The 24,616-nt window shown below is 46.7% G+C and overlaps 1 protein-coding gene across 6 annotated transcripts in view; it reads right to left on the reverse strand.

Moving 5' to 3' along the window:
- Positions 1 to 327: 327 nt before the first annotated feature.
- KANSL3 (KAT8 regulatory NSL complex subunit 3) overlaps positions 328 to 24,616 on the reverse strand; it is a 42,701-nt gene continuing 18,412 nt past the window's right edge. For 5 of the 6 annotated variants that reach the window (XM_082641805.1, XM_082641807.1, XM_082641806.1 and 2 more), the window contains 16 exons: positions 20,638 to 20,769; positions 20,293 to 20,409; positions 19,966 to 20,067; positions 19,798 to 19,869; positions 18,556 to 18,630; positions 18,219 to 18,376; positions 15,734 to 15,797; positions 15,104 to 15,304; positions 14,741 to 14,897; positions 11,577 to 11,768; positions 11,028 to 11,112; positions 10,603 to 10,733; positions 9,379 to 9,488; positions 8,757 to 8,979; positions 8,269 to 8,402; positions 328 to 2,878 (listed from right to left, as the gene is read on the reverse strand). In XM_082641805.1, the coding sequence (XP_082497931.1) occupies positions 2,858 to 2,878; positions 8,269 to 8,402; positions 8,757 to 8,979; positions 9,379 to 9,488; positions 10,603 to 10,733; positions 11,028 to 11,112; positions 11,577 to 11,768; positions 14,741 to 14,897; positions 15,104 to 15,304; positions 15,734 to 15,797; positions 18,219 to 18,376; positions 18,556 to 18,630; positions 19,798 to 19,869; positions 19,966 to 20,067; positions 20,293 to 20,409; positions 20,638 to 20,769 (1,974 nt within the window). In that variant the 3' untranslated portion in view covers positions 328 to 2,857. Of the gene's footprint in view, positions 2,879 to 8,268; positions 8,403 to 8,756; positions 8,980 to 9,378; positions 9,489 to 10,602; positions 10,734 to 11,027; positions 11,113 to 11,576; positions 11,769 to 14,740; positions 14,898 to 15,103; positions 15,305 to 15,733; positions 15,798 to 18,218; positions 18,377 to 18,555; positions 18,631 to 19,797; positions 19,870 to 19,965; positions 20,068 to 20,292; positions 20,410 to 20,637; positions 20,770 to 24,616 lie in introns of those variants that run through there. The other variant, XM_082641810.1, reaches the window with a different exon arrangement.

Below are 24,616 nucleotides of genomic sequence, written 5' to 3' on the forward strand. Positions count from 1 at the left end.
CCATGTCCTCACCTCCTGTGCTCATCTCCACTTATGGTCTCCCATCTCAGAACCCAGCACAGTGCAGAGCAGACAGACAGACACTGGTATCAGATTGCCTGGGTTCAGTCCTGCTTCCGCCACTTCCTGCTGTGTGACTTCTCTGTGCCTCAGTTTCCTCACCTTATAAGTGAATTTCCTCAGAGGGAATTACAGTACCCACCTCGTGGCTCCAGGCAACAGTAAGATGATCACTGGAATTACCACAATATCTTAGCTTTTATTTTCTGTGCCACTCAATTGGGTGGTTACCAGAATAAACAGAAGAAGTCAACTAAAAACACACTGAAGCAATCCAAATTTTATTTTTATTTTTTAGTGTTTTGGCTAATGGAAGAACAGAACCGTCACAGCAGCTCAGTTCTATAACCCATCCAGCCCAAGACGGTTCTAGTGGTAGAGCCAAGGACAGAAAGGTCTTCCTCCATCAGTGACCTCTTCTCAAAACAAGGACATCTTCCATACGGCATCAACATGCATGTCATCCAAGAAATCAACTAAAGCCCTCCTGATCCTTCTACACTTTCGGCCAGTCGTATCACCTTCTGAGGTTACGGACTCCAGGTCTGCTACATGACAGGCAGAGGAAAGCTTCCTTTTACACTTCAAGAAGTGTGGTTGGAGAAGTATGGAACTGGGGAACATGACTGTATAGACTTCAACCACTTCCTCCTTAAGCCTGTCCCTCCAGGGTGCAGAAGAATCAATGTTCTTACAACTTCCCTTCTCGTTTTGGCATTCTTTAAGGTGTACAACCCAAGCCTCAGGAAATCATCCATGGGAAACATACCAGGATTTCCACAAATGCAGGATGATGCGTTAGCTTCTCCTCTGGCCCCAGCACACACAGGGCCAGTATCTTTCGGGAGCAGCCCCTCCAGTGCTGTCTAGACTGCACTCTTAAGTCATGAATGGGTTGTTCAGGAACCTCTGTCCTGAATGATTCCTGAAACTTCACATAGTCTCACAGTTTCACCGTCCTCAACCCCTACTGGTGTGTTACTATCCTACCTGTAAAGTTATTAAACCCGACACTGGATGTCTCTTTCTGATTTCATATCTTCCTCAAACTTACTAAACGCCTCCTGAATTTCAGAAAGCAGTTACCTGCCAGCTAGTACAGGGACGCAGCCTAATTCTGTGTGAATCACTGCTGAGACCAGCTCTGCAGGAGGTTGGGGAGGAAGGGTACGGTGTATAATCTGCCCACTCCTCTCCTATCATGTACACTCCCCTGGTCCTGCCTGTACCACCCCAAACAGCCTTGTCTGAGACTCCTGCACACTGTGTACTCCCTCCTGGCTGCCACTCATACTGGAGGTGAGGCTCCTGGGTTGAATGCAGGTGGCCTGGTTTGGATATACGATGCACTATAAGGGTCAGGACCCTGGACCACAAGTCCAGCCACGGCACGCCGTGGGCCCTCCCTGCCTTCAGTACAGATACTGAAGAGTTATATCTGGGTTGCCTTATTTATCGCCTTGGCTGGAAACATTCTAGAGCATGGAAGGGAAAGGAGCCTGCTCTGGAGGATAGGTTGTCAGCCAAATCTAAAATACTTTTTGCACACAAGTCTTGTGAGGAGGTAAGGAGGGGCTCAGAGCTCCATCTTCAGTGATCACTTCTCCAGGGACCTCCACCTCCAGGGCTCAGGCTGGTACCAAGAGCCCTGCACAGCAGAGTCAATACCAATAATTTTCCCACTTCTAAGCAAGAAGACGAAAAGTTGCACAGAGCTGAAACAGAAACACTGAAGCATGGCCTTCGTCATCCTGATGCCTGAGCTTCACGGGACAGCCAAGATGTTAACTTAGCAGTTATCCCTGTTCCACTTCCAAGCACTGGAGACAGAAATTTCAGGGGCTGAGGTTTCTCTCCTCTGGCTTGGCAAATTCTTCTCATCTCCAGTTGAATCAATGGCTCCTTAGGTACCAGATGCAAAGCCTCAAGCCCAAATCGTTTTCACCACTGACATGTCCTTCAAGCCACTTCATCTGCTGTTCCCTTCCTCTTCTTCAGCCTTTCTGGACCCGCAGGCTTTCTGGATACAAGAACTGCCCAAAGCATGATGGAAAAAAGAAAGAAGCCAGCTTTCACCTCCTGGCGACAGCTGGTCCCAACATCTATAGGTGGCCAAAGGGACTGAAAGATGACAGCCCAGTTCTCTGTGCCCTATCATGGGTTTGAAATGAGGAGTTCCCAGGTGTCAGCAGGTACTCAGTATCCAATGTGGCTCCTAAGGAGGGAGCTGCATGGGGAGCACTCTCCCATGGCTGCTTGGTGAAGGCAACAGTGATGTACAAAACAAGCCCTTCTGGCACTGAACCACTGGCCAGTGGGGCAGGATGATCCCGGTCCTCAGCATAGGGCTCTCAGTCCCAACTCGTGCAGCCCCAGACCACATGGACGTCTCCTCCCAACTTGGCATGGGGCAGTACAGACTTCGAAGAGGAGCTCCTTTATTAAAATGCAGTGAGCAGTCCAACACTGCTACTTGGGTCAAGTTACAGCTAATGCTGGGGAAGAAGTGCCTCCAATCCATACACGGCCAGATCTGCTGAGGACCTGGAGATTCTGGAAACCAGACCTGCAGATGCTAAAGGACAAGGCCCCTGCTGCTGGAGCCATATCACCTTGTCTAATGGTTACATAAGACACAGAGGCCCAACCCTGAAGACAGTTGGCAGAGAGGCAAAAATCACTGTCTTAAAGAGGTCTTCAAACAAGTGTACAGCTCAGCAGGACAGCACACGTGCCAGGCCTCACTGTGCAGAAGCCGTCACCAACCTGGTAAAGGAGGACATATCGCGTGGCATCTTCAGGGCGCTGGAGGCAGGCGCTGTGGCAGGAGAGGTAGGGAACAAGGGTCAGAAGTTTGCCAGGTTAACACATACAGACCCTCTGACCCAATATCCCACTCCTGAGAATTTATTCCGAAGAAATGATGCTCAACAGGGAAAAAGCTGGATACACAAGGATATGTGTTCTAGCAGCCAAGTGATGAATAGAACATGGACTCTGGAGGTAGAGACCCACCTCTACTACTTTTTAGGGCAAGTGACTTACATTCTCTGAGCCTCCTTTCCCCTCTCTGTGAGACAGAGAAGACAGCACCTCCTCCCCAGGGTTGTTGTGAGATTAAATGAGACAAACTGCATAAAGCACCTACAGTCTGTGTTCAACCACAAACATTAGCTCGTTATTATGTATAAGAACAAGAAAAGAATGCAGGAAAAAGGAAACAGGTGAATCATTAAGGGTGATAGAGCTGAAGCGAAGTTTTCCATGACTGTACTGACAATATCATTGTTTCAGGTCTTGTCCATTTTTTAAGTGCTGTGGAAGATGCCATGGATTGTTGAGCCCTGCAGCTTAGGAAGAAGGAAGCAAGGTAGAGAGAGTTGGCCTTTCTTCACAAAGGTTTTCCCCACCTCTCTAGATTTCACCTTTGGAAAACTCCTAAGAGGTCTCTGAGGATACAATAAAGGGGGGAAGATGGAAGACACAGGAGAGGAGGAATGAAGAAGGGTTTGACAATCAAAACTGGAAAGGATCCGCGTCCCATCTCCTCACCCTGCCCAAAGGTGGGCTGTGCACAGATGAGCACTCCATCCTGACCAGGAGGTCTCCAGAGTGAGCCCGCTCGCCCGGGGCTGCTGCAGGAGCAGCTAGAGGCTGCCTGCCAGCCTGACAAGGGCACTGTGTGGCCAGAGAGGAGAAAAACCTTGTGATCACGGTCAAGGAGTCCATTCCCAGGACCCCGCTGCAGGGCACAACACAGTCTCTGTCTCTCCCCTTCCTCCTGCAGCTTCTCAGCTGTAGGGTGTACATAATGGTCCAGTTCCATAAAGGAAACACACAGTAAATATTCATCACCGCCAGAAACAAAACACATAATTAAGTGCCTGCAAAGAACTTAGAGAAGTCTAGCCAGTGTTTACAACCTTTTTTCATTTTAAATTCATTTTCTCCATAAGTATTACAGTATATAACCCAAAATTTTTAAAAAGGTTATTTTTCAAACTTACAACCATTATCACACATTAAAAAGGTTAACAGGGCTTCCCTGGTGGCACAGTGGTTGAGAGTCCGCCTGCTGATGCAGGGGACACGGGTTCGTGCCCCGGTCCGGGAAGATTCCACATGCCACGGAGCGGCTGGGCCCGTGAGCCATGGCCGCTGAGCCTGCACGTCCGGAGCCTGTGCTCCGCAACGGGAGAGGCCACAACAGTGAGAGGCCCGCGTACCGCAAAAAAAAAAAAAAAAAAAGAGGTTAACAATTCCTTAATATCAACAATTATCCAGTCAGTGTTCAAATTTCCAGGTGTCTTATAAATATCAAAAATGGGTGGTTTGTTTTTCAACCTTTAAAAATGCATATTCCCAGCACCTGAGGACATTCTGAGACAGCCCCTACTATCTCACCACCACAACAATCACTGACTTATGCCAACCTCCTCACTAGACTAGATGAGAAAATGCCCAGAGAAGTCAGGTGATTTGCCCAGATCACACAGCTAGCTGAAGACAGAGGGCCTATACTTTCCCTGATATCACACTGTCTAGCAGTCTGAACAATGAGGTTACTGTTAGACGCCTTTGAGTCAGCAAGTCTTAATCCAGTAACACCTCCTTTGTCTAAAAGAAAACAATCACCACTAGAACCCTCCTACTAATTTTATACACCCATTCTACTGAGATAAAAACTGAGCTCTCAAGTTAATACTATCAGGTAGAAGTCAGATTTTGATCTTTATTCTGTACTTCAATTTAGCCATGGAAAAGGATTCTCAATGACCTCTACTCTTCTCAACTCTAACTAGCTCCCCCTGGCCAGAGCAAGCTGAAGAGGACCACCTAAGAGAGGAGGAGAAACCCATGGTGGGGATCTGTGTTCTAGCTGTGCCTCAAATGTGGCACCAGCAAAGGATAAGACTGCCTGAAAATAGGCCCAAATGGCTTTATAGGTCATTTCCGTCAAACCATCAAGAAACTGTTAATTTCTGTGCTATATAAATGTTTTGGAATATGAGAAAAAAATGTTTCCCATCTCATTCTATAAGGATAGAATTATCTCTTTTCTACAACTGGACAAGGAAAGGATACACACAAAAAAGCAAGGGTGGAGAGGAAGACGACTATAGAACAATCTTACTAATAAACATAGAGGTCAAAATCCTAAATAAAATAAAAGCAAATCAAGACTAGACATGCTTTTTTCCTCTGAAGCACTTTGCTTCTTTCTTTTTTACTTTTGTTCTCCTTTGATGGAGTTTTGTTTCCTATACATGCACAATAAATTTAGGTATGTGCAAAACAAACAGAATAGGACATACTGAACAAGTACTGAATCTGGAATTTAGACAGTTCGATATTAGGAAATCTTTGAAAGTAATTCATCATTTTAACTGATTAAAAGGAAATGTTTATACTCATTCAGCTCATTTGATTCCAAAAGGGCAATGAACAAAATTTAAAACCCATTATCAAGAGAAAGGAAGAGAATAAAGATCTTAGCAAACTAGAAACATAATTGATATACTTCCTTAACCTGAGAACCTGCATTATCAAACAATAATAAGCTTGTGTAGAAACAGACAGGCCAAGGGTACAGAACATGCCCTGTGTGTACAGTAATCTAGAATGTGAGAGCAGCTGATTTCAAATGAATAGAGGAAGGATGAATGGACTCATCAATAAAGTTAGATCCTTACCTCACTTAGCATAAAAAGATAAATTCAAGGTGGACTGAACAACTAAAGGTAAGCAGATGAACAAAAGCAATATAAGAAAACACAAAAACAGAGTTTCAGTATGGGATGATGGGAAAGTTCTGGAGGTGCATGGTGGTGATGGCTGCACAACAATGTGAATTCATTTAATGCCACTGAACCGTAAGCCTAGAAAAGGGTAAAATGGTAAATTGTATGTAAGTAAATTTTACCACAGTTTTAAAAATAAAAATTTTTAAAAACACAATAAGATTATATTCTTGCAATGGGAAGAGCTTTCTTAAGACCCAAAACTTTGGAGCCATAAAGGGAAGAATTTGAAGATTTTACTACATAAAAATTTTTAATGCCTGTTTGATAAAAGATCCAGAAACAAAACTTAAAAGACAAGCACTTAATACTTCAACAGAGAGGAAAAAAAATAAACAATTAACTGGAATAAAATATATGCAATTTGTATAATAAATAAAGGATTAACACCTGCATATATACAACTGCTATGAATTAAATAGATTCAGGATATGACAAGCAATTCATAAAAGAAGACACACAACCTCATAAGTAATCAAGAAAATACACGTTAAAACAATTTCATTTTTCACCTATCAAATTAATAAAATTAAAAATACTGATTTCCACAACTGACAAAGGCTTAGGAAAACAGATACTCTCATCACTGTGGCCTGAACTGTAAATGAGCAAACCTTCTGAAGGGCAATTAGTCAGCAGCTAGCCAGATGTTAGATGCACAGACCCTCCACTTACTGGTCTCTAACCTGTAGAAATCTCCCAGAGGTACACAAAAATCATGAACAAGGGTATTCACTGTACCATTATTTACAATATCAAAAACCAAAATATAACCCAACCCTCTAACGGGAGCTGATGAAATACGTTTTTGTACATCCACCCAGTGAAATACTAGGCAGCTACTGACAAGCAATAGATAGGTCTCTATGTAAGGAACAGGGAAACACGTCACAACATGTTTTGTACAAAAAGGCTAGTTACCGAACAGCCATACTCTGTGATCCAATTTTTGTCAAAAAAATAAAATAAAGTACTGTGTATAGAAAGAAGAATCTAGAAGAATGCATAGCAAGCTACCAACAAGGGGATATCATCTCTGGGAGTGGTATCATGGGAAATTTTCATTTTCTAAATTATATTATTTCTGTAATGTTTGCGTTATTTAAAATAAGTGATTGCTTTTGTAATTTAAAAAATAGGGGATAAAGTAAATAAAAACACCTCCGCCTCTCTGCACAAAGGCAGGGAAGGGTAGCTACGATCCCCGTGATTGCCAGGCAACAACCTCTGTGCAGTATCTTCCCCTACAGAGGAATAGGCATAAGAGCTCCTGAAACAGCGGGGAAGGGACAGGCGCCCAGCTCCCGGGCAGGGCCGGTGTGGTGGGAGTGAGGGCACAGGGCCAGGCCCTCAGTCAGGGCAGCCTGCACAGCACCAGGCCCCGGGCAGGAGGCCTCCGCTGAAAAGTGGACACTGAAGGAAAGGACATGCACTACTGGAGTCAAACTATTTTTTTCTTTAACCTCTGATCTTTGGGTGGCTCTCAGATCACCATTTAAGATTAGAAACATTTTACTTGAAAAGGTCATAATGGAAATTAGATCAGCTAAGAGAAATCCACGGTGACTTACTTCCCGGGTAAGAGCTCTAAAAACCTAACTGTACCCTGAAAATACAGCAAGGAACGCAAAGATCTGGAATGGCACAATGCTGGAAAGTTGCTGGTCAGAGAAGGAGTATTAGCCAATTCGCCTCTACCCAACCTCTGAATGATGAAACCAAGAATGAGAGGAGAAAACGATGGAGAGGGGAAGAAAAAAGAAACATTAAATAGGCACTGAACATATTTACATATTTAATCCTCACAACAATCCAGGGAGCATTACAGAAAAGGAGACTCAAAGAGGTCCATGACTTGCTCAGTCACAAAGCTATAAACTCCAACCAACAAGGACCTACTGTATAGCACAGGGAACTACACACAATATTTTATAACAACCTATGAGGCAAAATAATCCGAAAAAGAATATATATAACTGAATAACTGTGCTGTACACCTGAAACTAACACAACACTGTAAATCAACTATACTTCAATTAAAAAACAAAAACAGGGCTTCCCTGGTGGCGCAGTGGTTGGGAGTCCGCCTGCTGATGCAGGGGACACGGGTTCGTGCCCCGGTCCGGGAAGATCCCACATGCCGTGGAGCAGCTGGGCCCGTGAGCCATGGCCGCTGAGCCTGCGTGTCCGGAGCCTGTGCTCCGCGACGGGAGAGGCCACAACAGTGAGAGGCCCGCGTACCGCAAAAAACAAAAACAAAAACAAAACACAACAACAACAAAGCTACAAACTCTGAATGTGGATGTGCACCTGGTCTGCCTACAAGTCCAGCTCCTCCAGTCGGCCAGCCGGCCCCACGCTTCCCAATATTGGAGGCTGTGTCCTCGGTCTTCCCAGGCAGACTCACCTGTGAGCTGGAGGGCAGCGCCTGGGAGGTGGGCTCTTCTGATGGGGCTGCTCCTGAGCCCATGGGGCTCAGTGTGGTGATTCGGCTGGGCTGGCCACGTAGTGTCAGAGTGATGGTGGTGGGGACCTTCAAGCCTGAGAGAGAGAGAGACAGACAGAGAGAGGAGTAGGCTTTTTTGTCACAGCCTCCACTTCCCTTTCCTGGAGAGTTTCCTCCCCACGTAACATACCCCCATCAGCCTCCCGCCTCGGCTTCCTCCTCCCCAGCTGGGTCATCTATGCCCTATCAGTCAGTCTGAAAGGCAACAGGAACAGCCTGTGTTCTCTCAACCTCTCTGGGGGATGGACCCACACAGCTGAATCCCTGAGGGCGAAGGCCAGGACCCTGTGGGGTTGGGTTCAACATCATACCTTGACCATGAGAGATAGGAAGGTCTTGGGGGAAGATCCCATATCTGGGAGTCCCCACGGTTCTCATGAGAGACTCACCTGAGGCTTGGTTAGAGATCTGAGCCAGGCCAGGAAGGCTGCTTGCCAACTTGGCGAGGCCCCCATTGGTCAGCAGCTGGTGGATGGCTGTGGGCTTCCCACCAGGAGTGGCACCCAAGGAGGAGAGAGTGGTGGCCACAGGAATGGTACGGACAATGGTGCTGGTGCCCGTGGTGATGGCACCCAGGCTCTGCATGGGGGTGGGCAACTTCACACTGGTGGCCTGTGGGACACACAAGCCCAGGTGATCAGAAGCTGTTGCCAACAGCAACGGTTGTGTGGAGGGCCCATACTGTTAACGGCTACCATGTATTCAGTGCCTACCACATGCAAGGTACTCTGCCAGGTATTTTCCATATATTACCTTCTTTAATCCTCAAAACAGCTCTGTGAGGGAGGTACTATCATTATCCTCATTTTACAAACAAGAAAACAAAGATATAGAGAGATCGAGAAACTTGCCCAAGGTCACTTAGTAAGTGGTGGAGCCTTAACCTTTGGTAGTTCCCAGCCATGAAGCTAGAAGGCTATTTCTCCTTGACCCAGCGTCCCTGCCAAAACCAACTAAGCTGAGGAGGCCTCCTCCCACACCTGCCCAGCCCAGTGGAAGGCAGATGTGCACCTGTGGGGCTGGCCCAGGAGAGGGGTTTGCTGGGAGGCCAGAGGTCTTGCTGCTGATATCCTGCAAGCTGAAGCTGAGGCCTTGGAGGAGGCTGCTGGCTGATGCGGCCCCTAGGAGAGGATACAGCAGACATCAGCACAGGCGCAGTCACTTTTCCATGAGCAGCTGTGCCTGTCCACCCGCAATAATCAACTAAAACACCAACGCTCTTTCCCTCGGACATTCCCAGTGCTCTCAGAAAGATGCCAGAAGGGCTCCCCAAACACGCACGCTGGACGCCCACATGAGGAAAGGTACCATTCCTGACACACTGCCTTGGATTCATTCTGCACACCCCAACCTGCTCCAAACCACCTGTCCTAAATTTTGGACAGTTTAAGGAAAACCAAGGAGAACATGAATCCCACTTTTCAGAAATCTATCCCACCTTCCCAGGGAAGAGGAAGGACTTTTTTTTTTTTTTTTTTTTTTTTTGCGATACGCGGGCCTCTCACTGTTGTGGCCTCTCCCGTTGAGGAGCACAGGCTCCGGACGCGCAGGCTCAGCGGCCATGGCTCACGGGCCCAGCCGCTCCGCGGCACGTGGGATCCTCCCAGACCGGGGCACGAACCCGTGTCCCCCGCATTGGCAGGCAGGCTCTCAACCACTGCGCCACCAGGGAAGCCCAGGAAGGACTTTTTAAGCCAAAAGAATCCCGAACACCTGACTTACACTTCACTTTACACACAGCCTAGTGGCCTCAAAGCAAAGAGGAAGGTCCTCTTGAAGGATCAGGGCATCTGCAGTGCCTTGGCCCTGCTGGGCTCAGGCAACTAGCCTTTCAGTGTAGGGTGAGGGCAGAGAAAGTGAGGAGACAAGCATAGGCAGAAAAATGTCTCATTTTGCTAATGCCCAGTACAGCACCATTTCCAGTTTTATTCAACCAGATGTGTTTAAAAACACCAAAATGAAACCAGTACATACATTTCCCACCAGCTATTTCTTCTCCTTGTAGTATAGGAGGCATTACCTGCAGATTGGGACATTTACTCACTGCAGATATTAAGGCCCCAAACTCCTCTACCTCAAAGTTAATGCCAACTCCATGCCAAGCCTCTACAACAAGCCTGAGACCCAGAGCATCCTCCTCCAGACCTAGCTCCCCAAGGCTTTCCCAGGACCACCCTCCAGCAGCAGCCTAAACAGACTTCGCTGGGAGGCAGGGAACGTTGAGCTACCAGATACCTGGGAGGGAGCTGCCAGGAGAGGTGGCCACCAGGCGGCTCTGGAGTGTGTGCAAGGCACTGGGAGCAGTGCTGCTAGAGACCACTGAGGACGCCGGGCTGGCTGAGACTCCCCCTTCAGCAGCACTTGACCTGGAGACAAAGGTAAGAGCTCCATTATCTAAAGGTCCCTGCCAACACAGGGAAGGTCTAGAATGGGGCCCAGCAAGGCTTTCAGCAATGGACACAAGGCTAGAACTTCGGTTTCTTCATCCCACTTTCTGAATCCAGCCTTTAGTCTTTCTAAAAAAGTCAGGCCTCAAGGAGAGACTTCAGGCCTTGAAGCAAGAGCTACAGGACTCTTTGTAAATTTTAAGTAAGCACTCAGTGGACCAGCGGAAAGGTGAAGAGAAAGAAGGGAACAGACAGACCGGGAGACAGACTCACTTGGTTGTGGTGAGAAGCCCTGTGAGCTCCTTGGCCCCTGCGGAAGCTTGCCCCAGTGTCATGGTGATGGGCTTCCCTCCTGCGGCTGCAAAACAGAAAACCCCAAGGCCACTGGTCAGTCCTGTTTGGTCCTGACCTTTCAGGGTTCCAGAGGCCAGGCTAAATCCAAGATATTTTGGAAAAGACTGGAAGATGAAAAATGAAGGATAACTACATTAGAATAGGAAGAGTTGGGATGATTTTTTCCTTCTACTTTCTAAACCTTCTGGAATATTTTATGATCTTTAATTGAAACCAAAGAAGAACAAAATGTATGATGCTTTGAACGACCCCACAGCTTCCTCGGATCCTCGTTCGGCCTCCCTGATCCTAGTTCAGATGAGGTTGCTGCCCTCTTTCCCCCCACGTGCAACCTTTGCTGTCTTCTCCGGGTGCCTGTTGTGCTGAAGGCGAGGCTGAGCCGCCCAGCAAGTAGCCACCAAGAGGGCAATACTGTGTGCCTGGGACAGTTCCATCAGTGTTTATTTAAAGAGGCCAAGAGAAACTCACCTTCTGGAGCTCCTCCTTGGGAAGGAGTACAAGGCCCTCCAGCTGTGTCCCCTTGGGAGATAAGGGACACCTTGATCTTCGGCCGCTTGGAGGTCTTACTGCCAGGAAGAGGACTGGAGGGATGGTGCCGCTTCAGCTGGACCCTGAGATCCTCTTTCTCGGCTTCCTCCGTTTGTTCTGATGAAACAGGAACTAAGAAATGGAGCTGCGGTGAAATTCTCCACAATCCAAAATAGCCCGACAGATACTGACAGCCAATACCAGCACTGGCATGGCTGTGTGGGAACACCAGGAAGAACCATCCCGACACGAACAAGGAGAATGCCAATGCTGCAGTCCTGCCTCACTCGGGCCCACCTACGGTGCAACTCCACCTTGGCCCTCTCAGAAGATGGCTCCATCCCCTTCCCTTACCCTGCCCTGGAGTTGGAAGGAAGATGGCTCCATCCCCTTCCCTTACCCTGCCCTGGAGTTGGTGGAAACAAAAAGAAAGGAGAAGACATCCTGACCCTGCCTGGCAAAGGCCAAAGAAACAATAGAGGACTATTGGGAGGGCTTCCCAGACTCAAAGAATGTGGCAATTCTCATGCCCTCCCCACATCACACAGCTGGAGGGCAGCAAACAGTTTCTGGAGAAGCAACAGAGGAGCAGGCTACCCAGTCCTCCCTACAAGGGAGATTTCCTCAAAGCTCTGAGTCCCACCCTGCCCTCAGAGCCCAAGGTTGAGGGTTTGCTTGCCAAATGGCGACAATGGGAAGGGTCATCACCAGGACTTGAGGCTGGCTTTCAGTAACTCCTAGGCAGGTTCTCTCAGCCGAGACAACTTTACAGTTCCTGCCCAGAGGTAACAGGGCAACAGTGGCCCATGTCACAAGCTAGTCCCCAGGTCATTTGTACTAGTACAGAGAAAGGCCACCTGTTCACACATGGGCTTCCCCCTCCACTGCATCAGACAGACTCATCCTGCACGTGGCCAAGCCTCCCCGACTCTGAAGTTATCCTTCGGGTCTCCTCATGGATTCCCCTCCTCTTCAAACCTAGAAGCCCACCCCGGTCCTTCTTCTTAGCACAGGCAATCAGGGGCGGAAAGGCAGGAGTCACACGAGAAATGGGAGGCCGGGGGGCTGCCATGGGGCCCCAGGGAGCTACTCCAGACCACAGTCAGGCCACAACCAGCTGAAAGGAAGGACTGCATCGACTAAAATCAGAATAGGAAGGAGGGAGAAAGGGAAAGGAGTTACAGGTTTATGCTTGGTAAGTGCTTGCAGAGGCCAGGATGGAAGCAGGAAATCAGAGGCAGGGAGAAAAACACAGGGAAATTCAGGCTCACAGGCACTGGCCTATAGGCACACACAGGAGAAGCAGAGGCAAGAGCCACAATAAGAGATTAAAGGAGAAAAACACCAAGAGAGGCAAACAGAAAGACGGGGGAAAAAGCAAAGACTGTGGAGTAATAAGCAAAAGGGTCAGCAGAGAAAAATAAACAGAAGATGGAAAAATACAGAGAGAAAAGAACAGGGGGAAACCAAACAGAGACAAATGAGAGGCAGGGATGGGAAAGAAAGAAGAGGGAGAAGGGGAGAGCGGCAGAGAGCAGAGAGTGAAAAGGTGAGGAAAGAGCAATACTCACCAAAGAGACAGGAGGAGGTGCCGGGAGGAAGAGCTTTCCTCACCAGCATGTTTTGTGTCAGAAAAGCAGCAAACTGCGCTGGAATGAATCAGAAAGAATTACAGAATCACAGCCAGCCAGAGAAAGGAGAAAAAGAGAAGGAGTAAGAAAAAGGTATGAAAATGTTCTGGAAAATGGTCAACAGGGGCTTTTTCTGGAATTACTGCATGGGTTTGAAACCTGACTCTGCCATTTAGCAGCACCATGGAATCACCCATAAACAGAAGGTAGTAAATGTACCTGCCTCATGCGGCCACTGCCCACATTCCACGAGCAACAGCAAGCCAAGTGCCAAGAAGAGGGCGAGGCACGCAGTGAGGGCCCATAACCATGAGCTGTTCTCACTGCCCCACCTACGAGCTCTGCCGAGACCAGGCTGCTGTGCTGCGGCTCTCCTCCGTGATGCTCCGGGTCCCATCTCGAACCCGGCGCACCAGTCAGCCTTCCAGAACTCCTTACAGTCTCCACTAATTATTGGCACACTGCTGGCTCTCTCTTCATCAAAAGCCCAAGAAGACGAGGCCCACTTGGAACCTGGCTCCGGCCCGCACTGAAGAGGATGCAGGTCACGCGTGGACCCGAGGGGCCTGGCCTCCTTTCCGTCTGCGCCGACCCACTCACACTTCTGCTCCCTGTTAGCACCACCATACGGGCAACCTCGTAAGAGGCCTGGTCTGAGTCCTGATCCTTGGGCTCCATTAAAAGAAACGCAGGGGAAGAGAGCACAGGAGCCTCCCGCCTCCTGTGCGTCCACCTGACAGCCAGCCCTGGCTGCTGCCTCTTCCCGGGCACCTGAGACCCTCAGACGGTACACGCTCCTGGATACATCACCAGACACCAGTGCCCAAGAGACCTCGCCTCACGGCTGCCCAACTGGATCAAAGTGGGCCAGGGGTAGAGCCACTGCTGCTCCCCTCTCCACCCACTGCACACGCCTTTTCCACAGCTTCTTACGTTGTGCTGACTGTTCTCCAAACTCTAATTTCAACCAATCAAATGTTTCCCAGCCTAATCGAAAACCTATCTGCAGAGACTCCTGAAAAACTTCACTGGAAGTCCCAGTGTGGGACTCTTAACTCTTCAAGGGCAAAACAAAGGGCGGGCACGACACCAGTGCAGTTGCCCTAGGATCTGATGAGCACGGCCAATCCCCCTGTCTGCGGGACCCGAAGAGCTCCCTGACTGCAGGAGAGGCTGGGCAGGGCCCGGAGTTGGTAAAAAATTTGAGGCTAATATACGTGTAGTCAGCTCATAAAGCCTAACTTTCCCAAACACCAAGCCAAAGCTATAACTAGTGGGACTATACAGTCGTACTAGTATCGCCTTTTGTGAGATTTTACCCTTGAAGACAGCCCTCAGTATTTATTTCAGCCTCAGTTTGCCTGGACAGAAATGTCGGGACAAAGCTGCAGATGCCAATACTTTCCAACTGCCACGTGGCATCAACTGCAGAAGGCAGAACCCAAGAGAGGACACCGGGCCAGGCAGCTATACCTTGAGCTTGTTTGTGGGTCAGCACAGCCTCTGTCCGCTGCACGTGTCTCTTCAGCAGCTGAGTGCTTCCGATCTGACTGGACTTCTGGGCAGAGGCCACTGTGGTCACCTTGGTCTTGGGACTGGAGGTGGGGCTGCTGGACACACTGGAGAGATCCTGAGTAGATTAAGAAGGACAAGGGCCAAGCCAATGTCGTCCAGATTGACTGTCAATCGTCAAGTCCCCCTGGAATTCCCTGGTCAGGAATTCCCCTCGTAGGAACTCACAGGCCCACCAAGGCCAACAGGCATCCCCAGGAAGCGAAGGAACCAACTCTTCAGTCCCCGTCCCCAGCAAAAGCACTCCCTCCCTTTCCGCATTACCTCCGAGCCTGAGGGTGAGGCAGGTAGCTTGGCAGCTGGTGACGCAGGTCGACTGCCCCGCTCAGAGACCTCAAAGGCCAGGTCTCTGCGGGCCACGTCCCGGGGCTTCTTCTTCTTCTCAGCATCCTGATCCCGAGGCTCAGAGCCCACATGCCCCTCCGCGCGAGTGAGCACTCCAGTCAGGAAGTCCACAATCTCATCCTAGTGTAAAGAGGGGCCAAGGCCTCTGAGTCCTTGTCTGGAGAACAGGAACCACCCCGACAGTCCCGACTAAAATCGATTCACCTCAGCTTTGATGTCAGTGTGTCGGTCCCTCCTACCACACAAAGCCTGGCACAAACCCCAGCCTCAGCCAAGGACCGGCAGAAGCACCCTGCACCCGTGAGGCAGTACTCTGGGGTGGTCACGCTTTACCACTCCTCCAATGAATGCTTCCTCCCCTAATGCTCTGCTCATGTCTTAGATCGTTACTCTCCTTTCCCCCTTTCCTTTGCTTATGATTTAGGCCCAACAGAGGCCACAGTGGATACCCATCCTCCTTAGTCAACAGGCTGCTGCCAACAAGACCGAGCCTAAAAGGTTACAGAAAGGCAAGCCTAGCTGAGAAAACCACATAAAGCTACTGTGTACCTGAATACATCTGTCCACCATGCTCTGAGTCAACCCTTCCGATTTCTTCTTTGCTTTGCTTATTCTAAGAGACAAAAAAGAGGAAATGTTTACTTTCCAAACATTCCACAGCACCATTTCTCTTCTGTGTTGGTTATTCTCTAGACCCAAGAAGGAAGACTATGTTAGCCCTCAGGCAGGTCTGCAGCCTCTCTGAACCTCAGTTTCCACATCTGAAAAATGGGGAACCGTAACACCTCACTCATGGAGTTAATGGGGATGACACAAAACAACATTTGTAAAGAACCAAAGAATACATGGAAAGTACCCGGGATGGTATACTTCAGAAGTCCTATACCTATGGCTTCACAGGTATACTCTATCTGATTGCTAAGACCTCATCTCCACTCCAACAGAGACCCAAACCCTGAGATTACTGGGTGCTATTGAAAAGATTACTGGGTGCTACTGAAATGAGATTAGCAGGAGGGAAGGTAAGGTGGCCACAGGTTAGTTCTAAAGGGATGACAGAAACTGACCACAGTTTCTGCATTGTCCTCTTTGAAAGCCAGCCAGCCTTAAACCCCCTGGCTTCTGACTGGGGGTCTCAGCAGAGAGAGAAACAGGGCACCAAGTGACAGGATGAAGAACAACATTCTGAGCCTCCAAATTCTGACACCCCAATTTACTGGTTGTAGGCCTCTGACCTTGTGTAACAATGCTCATTTTATGGATGAGGACAGAGTCCCAGAAGTTAAGTATTTTACCCAAGCTTCTTAGCAAGGGAGCCAAGACTAAATTGAGGTCTCCCAGTTCTCAGTCCAATGCTCTTGGCACCATGCAAATATGTCTCATAAGTAGCCTCACAACGTAACTCTAAGGGTTATTTCCACTTCTCCTGCTCCCTCACCACGACTCAACACACACAGTCTATTCTCCTATAGATAAGAACGTCTGAATTAGTAAGAAAGATAATGTATTTACAAGCAAACATTGCCTTGAGCATCAAAGGATTCGATTCTAGGTCCACAAGAAGCTGTCAAATGACAAAGGCCAGGAGGACTTCTCCAAAGCATCTCTGGGTAAGAAACTGACAAGAGAGGTGGGAATAGGTACTCGCTTTAAGCTCTCCAGTTAAAGCACACAAATGAAGTTAATATCTAAGACTGAGCATATAAAAAAGGAGACCAGTAAAGGATACAACCTCTTTTTCAGTACATTTCATAAAAACATAACTAAAGGCTCTACAGGGAGCCAGCCTTGTAAGAGAAGAATGGCCATCTCAATGACTAAAGATGTCCTCCTGAAATCCTCTCCAGAGATTCCCTGGTGGCACGGTGGTTAAGAATCCACCTGCCAATGCAGGGGACATGGGTTTAAGCCCTGGTCCGGGAAGATTTTACATGCTGTGGAGCAACTAAGCCCGTGCGCCACAACTACTGAGCCTGCGTTCTAGAGCCTGCGAGCCACAACTACTGAGCCTGCACACCTAGAGCCCGTGCTCTGCAACAAGAGAAGCCACCAGAATAAGAAGCCCGCACACCTCAACGAAGAGTGGCCCCTGCTCGCCACAACTAGAGAAAGCCCACGTGCAGCAACGAAGACCCAACGCGGCCAAAAATAAAATAAATTAAAAAATAAATTTAAAATCCTCTCTAAACTTTGGCTGTTTATACTCCAAAATATATAAAAGGATGCTTAACACAAATAAAGTCTATGTTCACATTCATCCTCAGTAAGGAACAAACCGTGAAGAAATGCCTACCCCAGTGAAAGCACAATGGCCAAGACTATAATTACAACACCTTAAAGTATTTTCTCCCCACAAGATGACTACTAACTACAGAGAAAAATAGTAGCTTTACGATAGAGAAACCTGGCAGATGCTTCCTGGATCAAAGTTAACATCACCAGTAATAAGACACATCAACACCATGTAGCCCCTGAGGGGTGCACCGAGGGCACATCAGCTCCATAGCATTCCTGCCAAAAATGTGCACCCTCAACCTAATCATAAGATAATGTCAAAAACCTAAATTGAGGGACCGTCTACAAAACAGAAGTCTTCCAAGGTGTCGAGGTCATGAAAGACAAAGACAGACTAAGGAACAGTACCGAATTAAAGGAGACTGAGGAGGCAGGCAACCAACAGCAGTGTGTGATCTGGATTTGAGCCTGGACCAGAAAAGAACATTAGTGAGATAACTGATGAAATGTGAGTCTGTAGATTAGGTAACAGTATCATATCCATGTTAATTTCCTGACTTCAATAATTACACTTTGGTTATGTAAGGTGTTAACATTTGGGAAATCTGGGTGAACAGTATAGGGAATTTCTTGGTACTAATTTTGCAACTTTTTAGAAATCTGAATTAGTTTAAAAACTTTTTTTTTGAAGTTTTTTAATGCCCTCTTTTCACTGAACCAGGTTAGCTATTATTACATCACCACCTGATAAGCATCTCTCCAACATGGCACTCTTGCAGCTCTGGGGGAACCTACCCACCTGAGATTATCATCAGCTCCCCCAACCACCACCAAGCTGTTCTCAGCCCGAATCTTCTCCCGGAAGTCCTCCATGGCTTCAGGGTGACACTGCAGGGAATTCTGACCAATGACAAAGAGGACTGGAGTCTTCATATCCAAGAGGGGATCATCCACATCCTAAAACAGATCCAGGTTTTACAGTCAGCCAGTGCATATTCACTGAGTACTTCCCCGGCAAGCATGCTCAAGAGAGTCAGCTGGGCAACTGCAGTCACTGAACAGCAGCTTGGGCGAGGCATGCACTCCCATACTCTCACCTGCCAGTGACCCAGAAATCAGCCACACCCTGCACTTACCCCTCTGGGGCCATCCACGGTAAGCAGAGGAAACCCAAGGCAGACAACTGCAGTGACGTATTCCATCACCGACACCTGGAAATAATGGCACGGTTTGTCTCAAGGTCAAATGACTTCACTGCAGCTACATCCTACCCAGAATCCTGGGGTGGTCCAGACCCACCAGCCAGTCCCACCTCCTCCCCCGCTGTCATGCATAACCCCTAGGTGTACACAACTAGGTTAGGACGTAACCCCTAGGTGCACCAGCCAGGGTTGCAGCAGTAAGAGCAAAGAACACAAGATGTGCTGTTCTACCAGAAGCCACCACCTAGAGAACTGGGGCCCTCAGCGGACCCCAGAAGAGGGCTGAACCATAGGATGGGAAGTTTAATACTTCCAGCCTGGCAGTTTGCGAGGCTAGAGTCCTCTCTTTTCCCTCCACTAATAACAAATGCCATCAGGAGAACACAAATGTTGCTCTTTTCCCTTAAGTGAAGAAAACCTCTCCCTTTTGAACTTGATAGCTCCCAGACACCCCAAATTTCTTAGAGCAGTCGCTGACAGGGTACTGCCACCCTTGGGACCAGGGAGCACCGGGAGGTGGCCTTCTTCCTCTCACGCCCCTAGATGTCACTCACACTACATGAAGCAGCACAGACTTTGCTTACTTGATCCACTTGAGAATTGGGGCTTTGGACAGGTCGGAGGCACTTATACAAACTAATATACATGCAAGTGTATGTAAAATAATAAAGAAAAGGTTCTCTGATGCCTTGTAAAGGGAAAGAACAGGAACACAACATCAAATTACAGAGCTACGAAAATTTTTGCTGGCTAAAATTATTGTTTTGTTTTGTTTAGGTGGGGAAATAGTACTTATGTCTAGGGGGAGAAAGAAAAAATTTTTTTCAGAGATACATGCTGAAATATATATATATATAAACACAATGATATGAGATTTTCTTCAAAATAATTGGAGGAGACTGAAAGTAGGCAGAGGTAAGATGAGAAAAAGCTTGGCCATGAGCTGATCACTGGCAAAGCTGGGTGAGGGGCCCAAGAGGTTTATTATGCTAGTCTATCCTCCCTTTCAATTTCTGCTTAAAATTTTCCACAATAAAGTTAAACAGTAAAGTTTGTAGGCAAAGCATCTAGCACAGTGCTCTGGAACATTAAAAAGCGCTCAACAGTCACTATCATCAAGCTGGGCAGCAGCAGTCTACCTCAGGACAACCTCCAAATAAGATGGGGGTTACTTACGTGACAGGCCACCAAGGCTCCTGTATTCCAGCCAATCAGGATAATGGGTTTGTGGGGGAAATGGCTGTGAATCTTTGTGGGAAGAGAAAGAAGACAGTGAGACTGGAGGCCACAGACTGGTGCAGGATGTTGGGTGTGCCACAGTGAACTGCAACAGGACGTTCTCACCTCCAGCACTTTGCTTCGCACGGCCCCAATCATGTGCTCCAGGCACTGCAGAACTCCTACGCCACTGCCATTGTTCAGCAGATGCGTGGCAACAGGGATGACCTAAAGGAAAGAGTGGCAGCCACGAGAGCAGAGCTAAGTTCCAAATCTCCTCTCAAGTCTGCTTAACCTACCTAAATCCCTTCAACCTCGGGTTAGCACCATGGGCATTCTAGACAAAAAGAGACCTGGGGGACGCTCCACATTTAAGTTTGTCCGTTTTGACCCCCTCTTGGTTTCTGTCTGCTCGATCCTCCCCAGGAGGAGTTCCTCCTGCCCAGTACATACCTTGCCTAAGCAGGACAGCTGAGACTGCCAGAAGCGGTGGCGGCGTGAGGTGGGGAACACGGAGCTGGAGGGCCCGGAGGAGGCAATGAGAATGAGAGGAGAGCCGGGGAGTTTGCTCTAAGGAGAAAGACCCCACCAGAGAGCCAGTGAATGAGAGGTGCTCCTCCATGGAACCCCAACACCTTTCTTATCCCAACCAATGCTAATTTGCTCAGGAAACTACGTTAAGCACGACACCCAGCCAGTTATTAATGAAAGCAGTTAAACAAGCCATTATCCTCCTGCCAAAGTTCTAAGACTGGATTCTAAAAACAAGTTCACGGGCCACAGTTAAGTCCAACTTACTGGTTTGTTATGAGAGAGCACTCCCACAGCGGGGTCCCAGGGCCGCTTCAGGAGGAGGGACAAGGCCTCGGCTCCAGCGGCCCCGGTCTTCGTGTTGGACGACACGAGCATCCGGTCAATCAAGGTAGGGATCTAGAAGCAAGGGAGAGCAAAGATGCTTCCAGCATGAAGTAGGAGACCCCACCACCAGGATCAGGTGGGAGGACACAGCTCCACTATGAGCCAAGGAAAGATTTCAACTACAGCTCCCCAACTTTCCTCACGAGCAAAAGTACAAATAAGTGCATGGCTGAAAAATATGCCTCCCATCATATTAAAGATAAGTGGATACAGTCCTCTGGAAACCAATCTGGTGACACGCATCAAGAGACTTTAACTTATTCTTATCCCTTTCTTAACAACCTGTATCAGAAACACACACACACACACACACACACACACACACACACACACACGGGGGCTGGGGGGTAAGCAAAAGACAAATTCACTCTCAATAATAGTCAAAAAGTGGACACAACACAAAGGCATATACATGGCAGTGGTTAAGCAAATTAACTACATAATTAGATATTATGGATTAATTTTAAATATTTAAAACAATTTGTAATAACATAGGAAAATAATTTGCTAAAATGTTAAAGGTAAAACAGAAAATATAAAAATTATCTCTACTCGGGGCTTCCCTGGTGGCGCAGTGGTTGAGAATCTGCCTGCTAATGCAGGGGACACGGGTTCGAGCCCTGGTCTGGGAGGATCCCACATGCCGCGGAGCTACTAGGCCCGTGAGCCACGACTACTGAGCCTGCGCATCTGGAGCCTGTGCTCCACAACGAGAGAGGCCGCGATAGTGAGAGGCCCGCGCACCGTGATGAAGAGCGGCCCCTGCTTGCCACAACTAGAGAAAGCCCTCGCACAGAAACGAAGATGCAACACAGCAAAAATAAATAAATTAATTAATAAAAACTCCTACCCCCAACATCTTAAAAAAAAAAAAAAAATTATCTCTACTCAGAAAAAATACAAGAAAATATGCCAAAAGGTTAATAATGAACTTTATGGAGTTATGAATTTTTTTCCTTTTCAGACATCTGTATTTTCTAAATTTCCTCAGTGAACACCAGTTGATTTTTTATAAATTAAAAACAAAACAAAACTCTGCACTTACTTCTAGAATACTGCCTTCAAACTGTGGAGTGTTAAAAAAGTATGTTATTGTGCCCCAAATAATATATCCTACTATACTGTGTATACAGTTGCCTTGAACAACATGGGGTTGGGTGCCAAGCCCCCATTCAGTTGAAAAGCTGTGTATAACTTTACAGTTGGCCCTACGTATCAGTGGTTCCACATTACACCATTACGATTCACCAAAAATGTGACCTCACAGAGGTGTAAATATAGGTTTCAGACATGCTGATGCTTACACTGAGAAGAATTATCTGTGTGAATCCCATACTACCCACAAGAGGTCAAAATGACCTAGGGGAAAGGAAAGAGGTAGTTTTCAGAAAAATAAACTTTTTGAGAAACTGGAGAATAAAAACTACTACAGTGATGCAGGCCGTAAAAGTTCAGTCCATAGCTAACATCGTACTCAACAGTGAAAACCTGAAAGCTTTTCCTCTAAGATCAGGAACAAGACGAGGATGCCCACTCGCACCACTTTTATTCAGCATAGTATTGGAAGTCCAAGCTAGAACGATTAGGCAAGAAAAAGAAAGGAAAGGCACCCAAATTAGAAAGAAGTAAAACTGTCACTATTTGCAGATGACATCATATCATATAGAGCAAACCCTAGACTCCACCAAAAACAACCATTAGAATAAACAAATTCAGTGAAGTTGCGGGATACAAAATCAATATACAAAAATCTGCTGCATTTCTATACACTAATAGAGAAATTATGAAAACTTTCTCGTTTACAACGGCATCAAAAATAATAAAATACCTAGGATTAAATTTAACCAAGGAGGTAAAAGACCTGTACACTGAAATCTATAAGACATTAATGAAAGAAACTAAGACACAAATAAATGGAAAGATATTCTGTGCTCACAGACTAGAAAAAGTAATATTGTTAAAATGTCCATACCACCCAAAGCAATCTACTATACAAATTCAATGCAATCCCTATCAAAATTCCAGTGGCTTTTTTCACAGAAATAGAACAAACAACCCTAAAATTTGTATGGAACCACAAAAGACCCTGAGTAGCCAAAGCAATCTTGAGAACAAAGAATGAGGCTGGAAGCATCATGCTTCTTGATTTCAAACTATTTTACAAAGTTATAGTAATCAAAACAGCATGGCATCGGCATAAAAACAGAATCACAGATGAATGGAACAGAATAGAGAGCCTAGAAATAAACCCATGCATATATGGTCAATTAATTTACAACAAAAGAGCCAAAAACTTACAGTGGGGAAAGGACGGTCTCTCCAATAAATGGTGTTGGGAAAACTGGACAGCTACATGCAAAAGAATGAAACTGGACCACTATATTACATCATACACAAAAATTAACTGAGAAAGGATTAAAGACTTGAATGAAGATCTGAAACCATAAAACTCCTAGAAGAAAACATCGGCAGTAAGCTCTTTGACATTAGTCTTGGCAATGACTTTTTGGATCTGACACCAAAAGTAAAGGCAGCAAAAGCAAAAATAAACAAGTGGGACTACAAAACTAAAAAGCTTCTGCATAGCAAAGGAAAACATCAACAAAATGAAAAAGCAACCTACTGAATGGGAGAAAATATTTGCAAATCATGTATCTGATAAGGGGTTAATATTCAAAACATATGAAGAACTCATGCAACTCAACATCAACAAAATAAACAATCTGATTAAAAAATGAGCAGATCTGAATAGACATTTTTCCAAAGAAGATATACAGATGACCAACAGGTACACGAAAAGATGCTCAACATTATTAATCATAAGGGAACTACAAATCAAAACCAAAATGAGATATCATCTCACACCTGTTAGAATGGCTATTATCAAAAAGAGAAGCATTAACAAATTTTGGCAAGGATGTGGAGAAAAGGAAACCCCTGTGCACGTTGGTGAGAATGTAAATTGGTGCAGCTACTATGAAAAACAGTAAGGGTGTTCCTCAAAAAATTAAAAATAGAACTATCATATGATCCAGCAATTCCACTTCTGTGTATTTATCTGAAGAAAACGACAATAACTCAAAAATATATATGCACCCCCATGTTCACTGCAGCATTATGTACAATAGGCAAGATTTTGGAAACAACCTAAGTGTCCACTGATGGATGATGGATAAAGAAAATGTGGCATATATATATATGCCACGTTTTCTATACACACACACACACACGAATATTATTCAGCCATAAAAAAGAAGGAAATCTTGGGCTTCTCTGGTGGCGCAGTGGTTGAGAGTCCGCCTGCCAATGCAGGGGACATGGGTTCGTGCCCCGGTCTGGGAAGATCCCACATGCCACGGAGCGGCTGGGCCCGTGAGCCATGGCCGCTGAGCCTGAGCGTCCAGAGCCTGTGCTCCGCAACGGGAGAGGCCACAACAGTGAGAGGCCCACGTACCGCAAAAAAAAAACAAACAAAAAAACCATGGATGGACCCTGAGGGCACTGTGCTAAGTGAAGTTAAGTCAGACAGGGAAACATAAATACTGTATGATCTCACTTGTATGTGGATCTAAAGAAAAAGAAACAAAACAAGAAACCAAACTCATAGATACAAAGAACAGACTGGCGGTTGCCAGAGGGACGGGGTGGAGGATAGTGAAATGGGTAAAAGGGATCAAAAAGTACAAAATAAATAAAGCCATGGAATGTAATGTACAGCATGGTGACTACAGTTAATAACAATGTATTCCAGATTTGAAAGTTGCTAAGAGAGTAGATCTTAAAAATTCTCATCGCAAGAAAAAAAAAATGTTTGTAACTATGTGTGGTGACATATGTTAACTAGACTTACTGTGGTGAT

The sequence above is a fragment of the Mesoplodon mirus genome (genome assembly GCF_964341445.2).
Source record: "Mesoplodon mirus genome assembly, chromosome: 14".
NCBI classification, from domain to species: Eukaryota; Metazoa; Chordata; class Mammalia; order Artiodactyla; family Ziphiidae; genus Mesoplodon; species Mesoplodon mirus.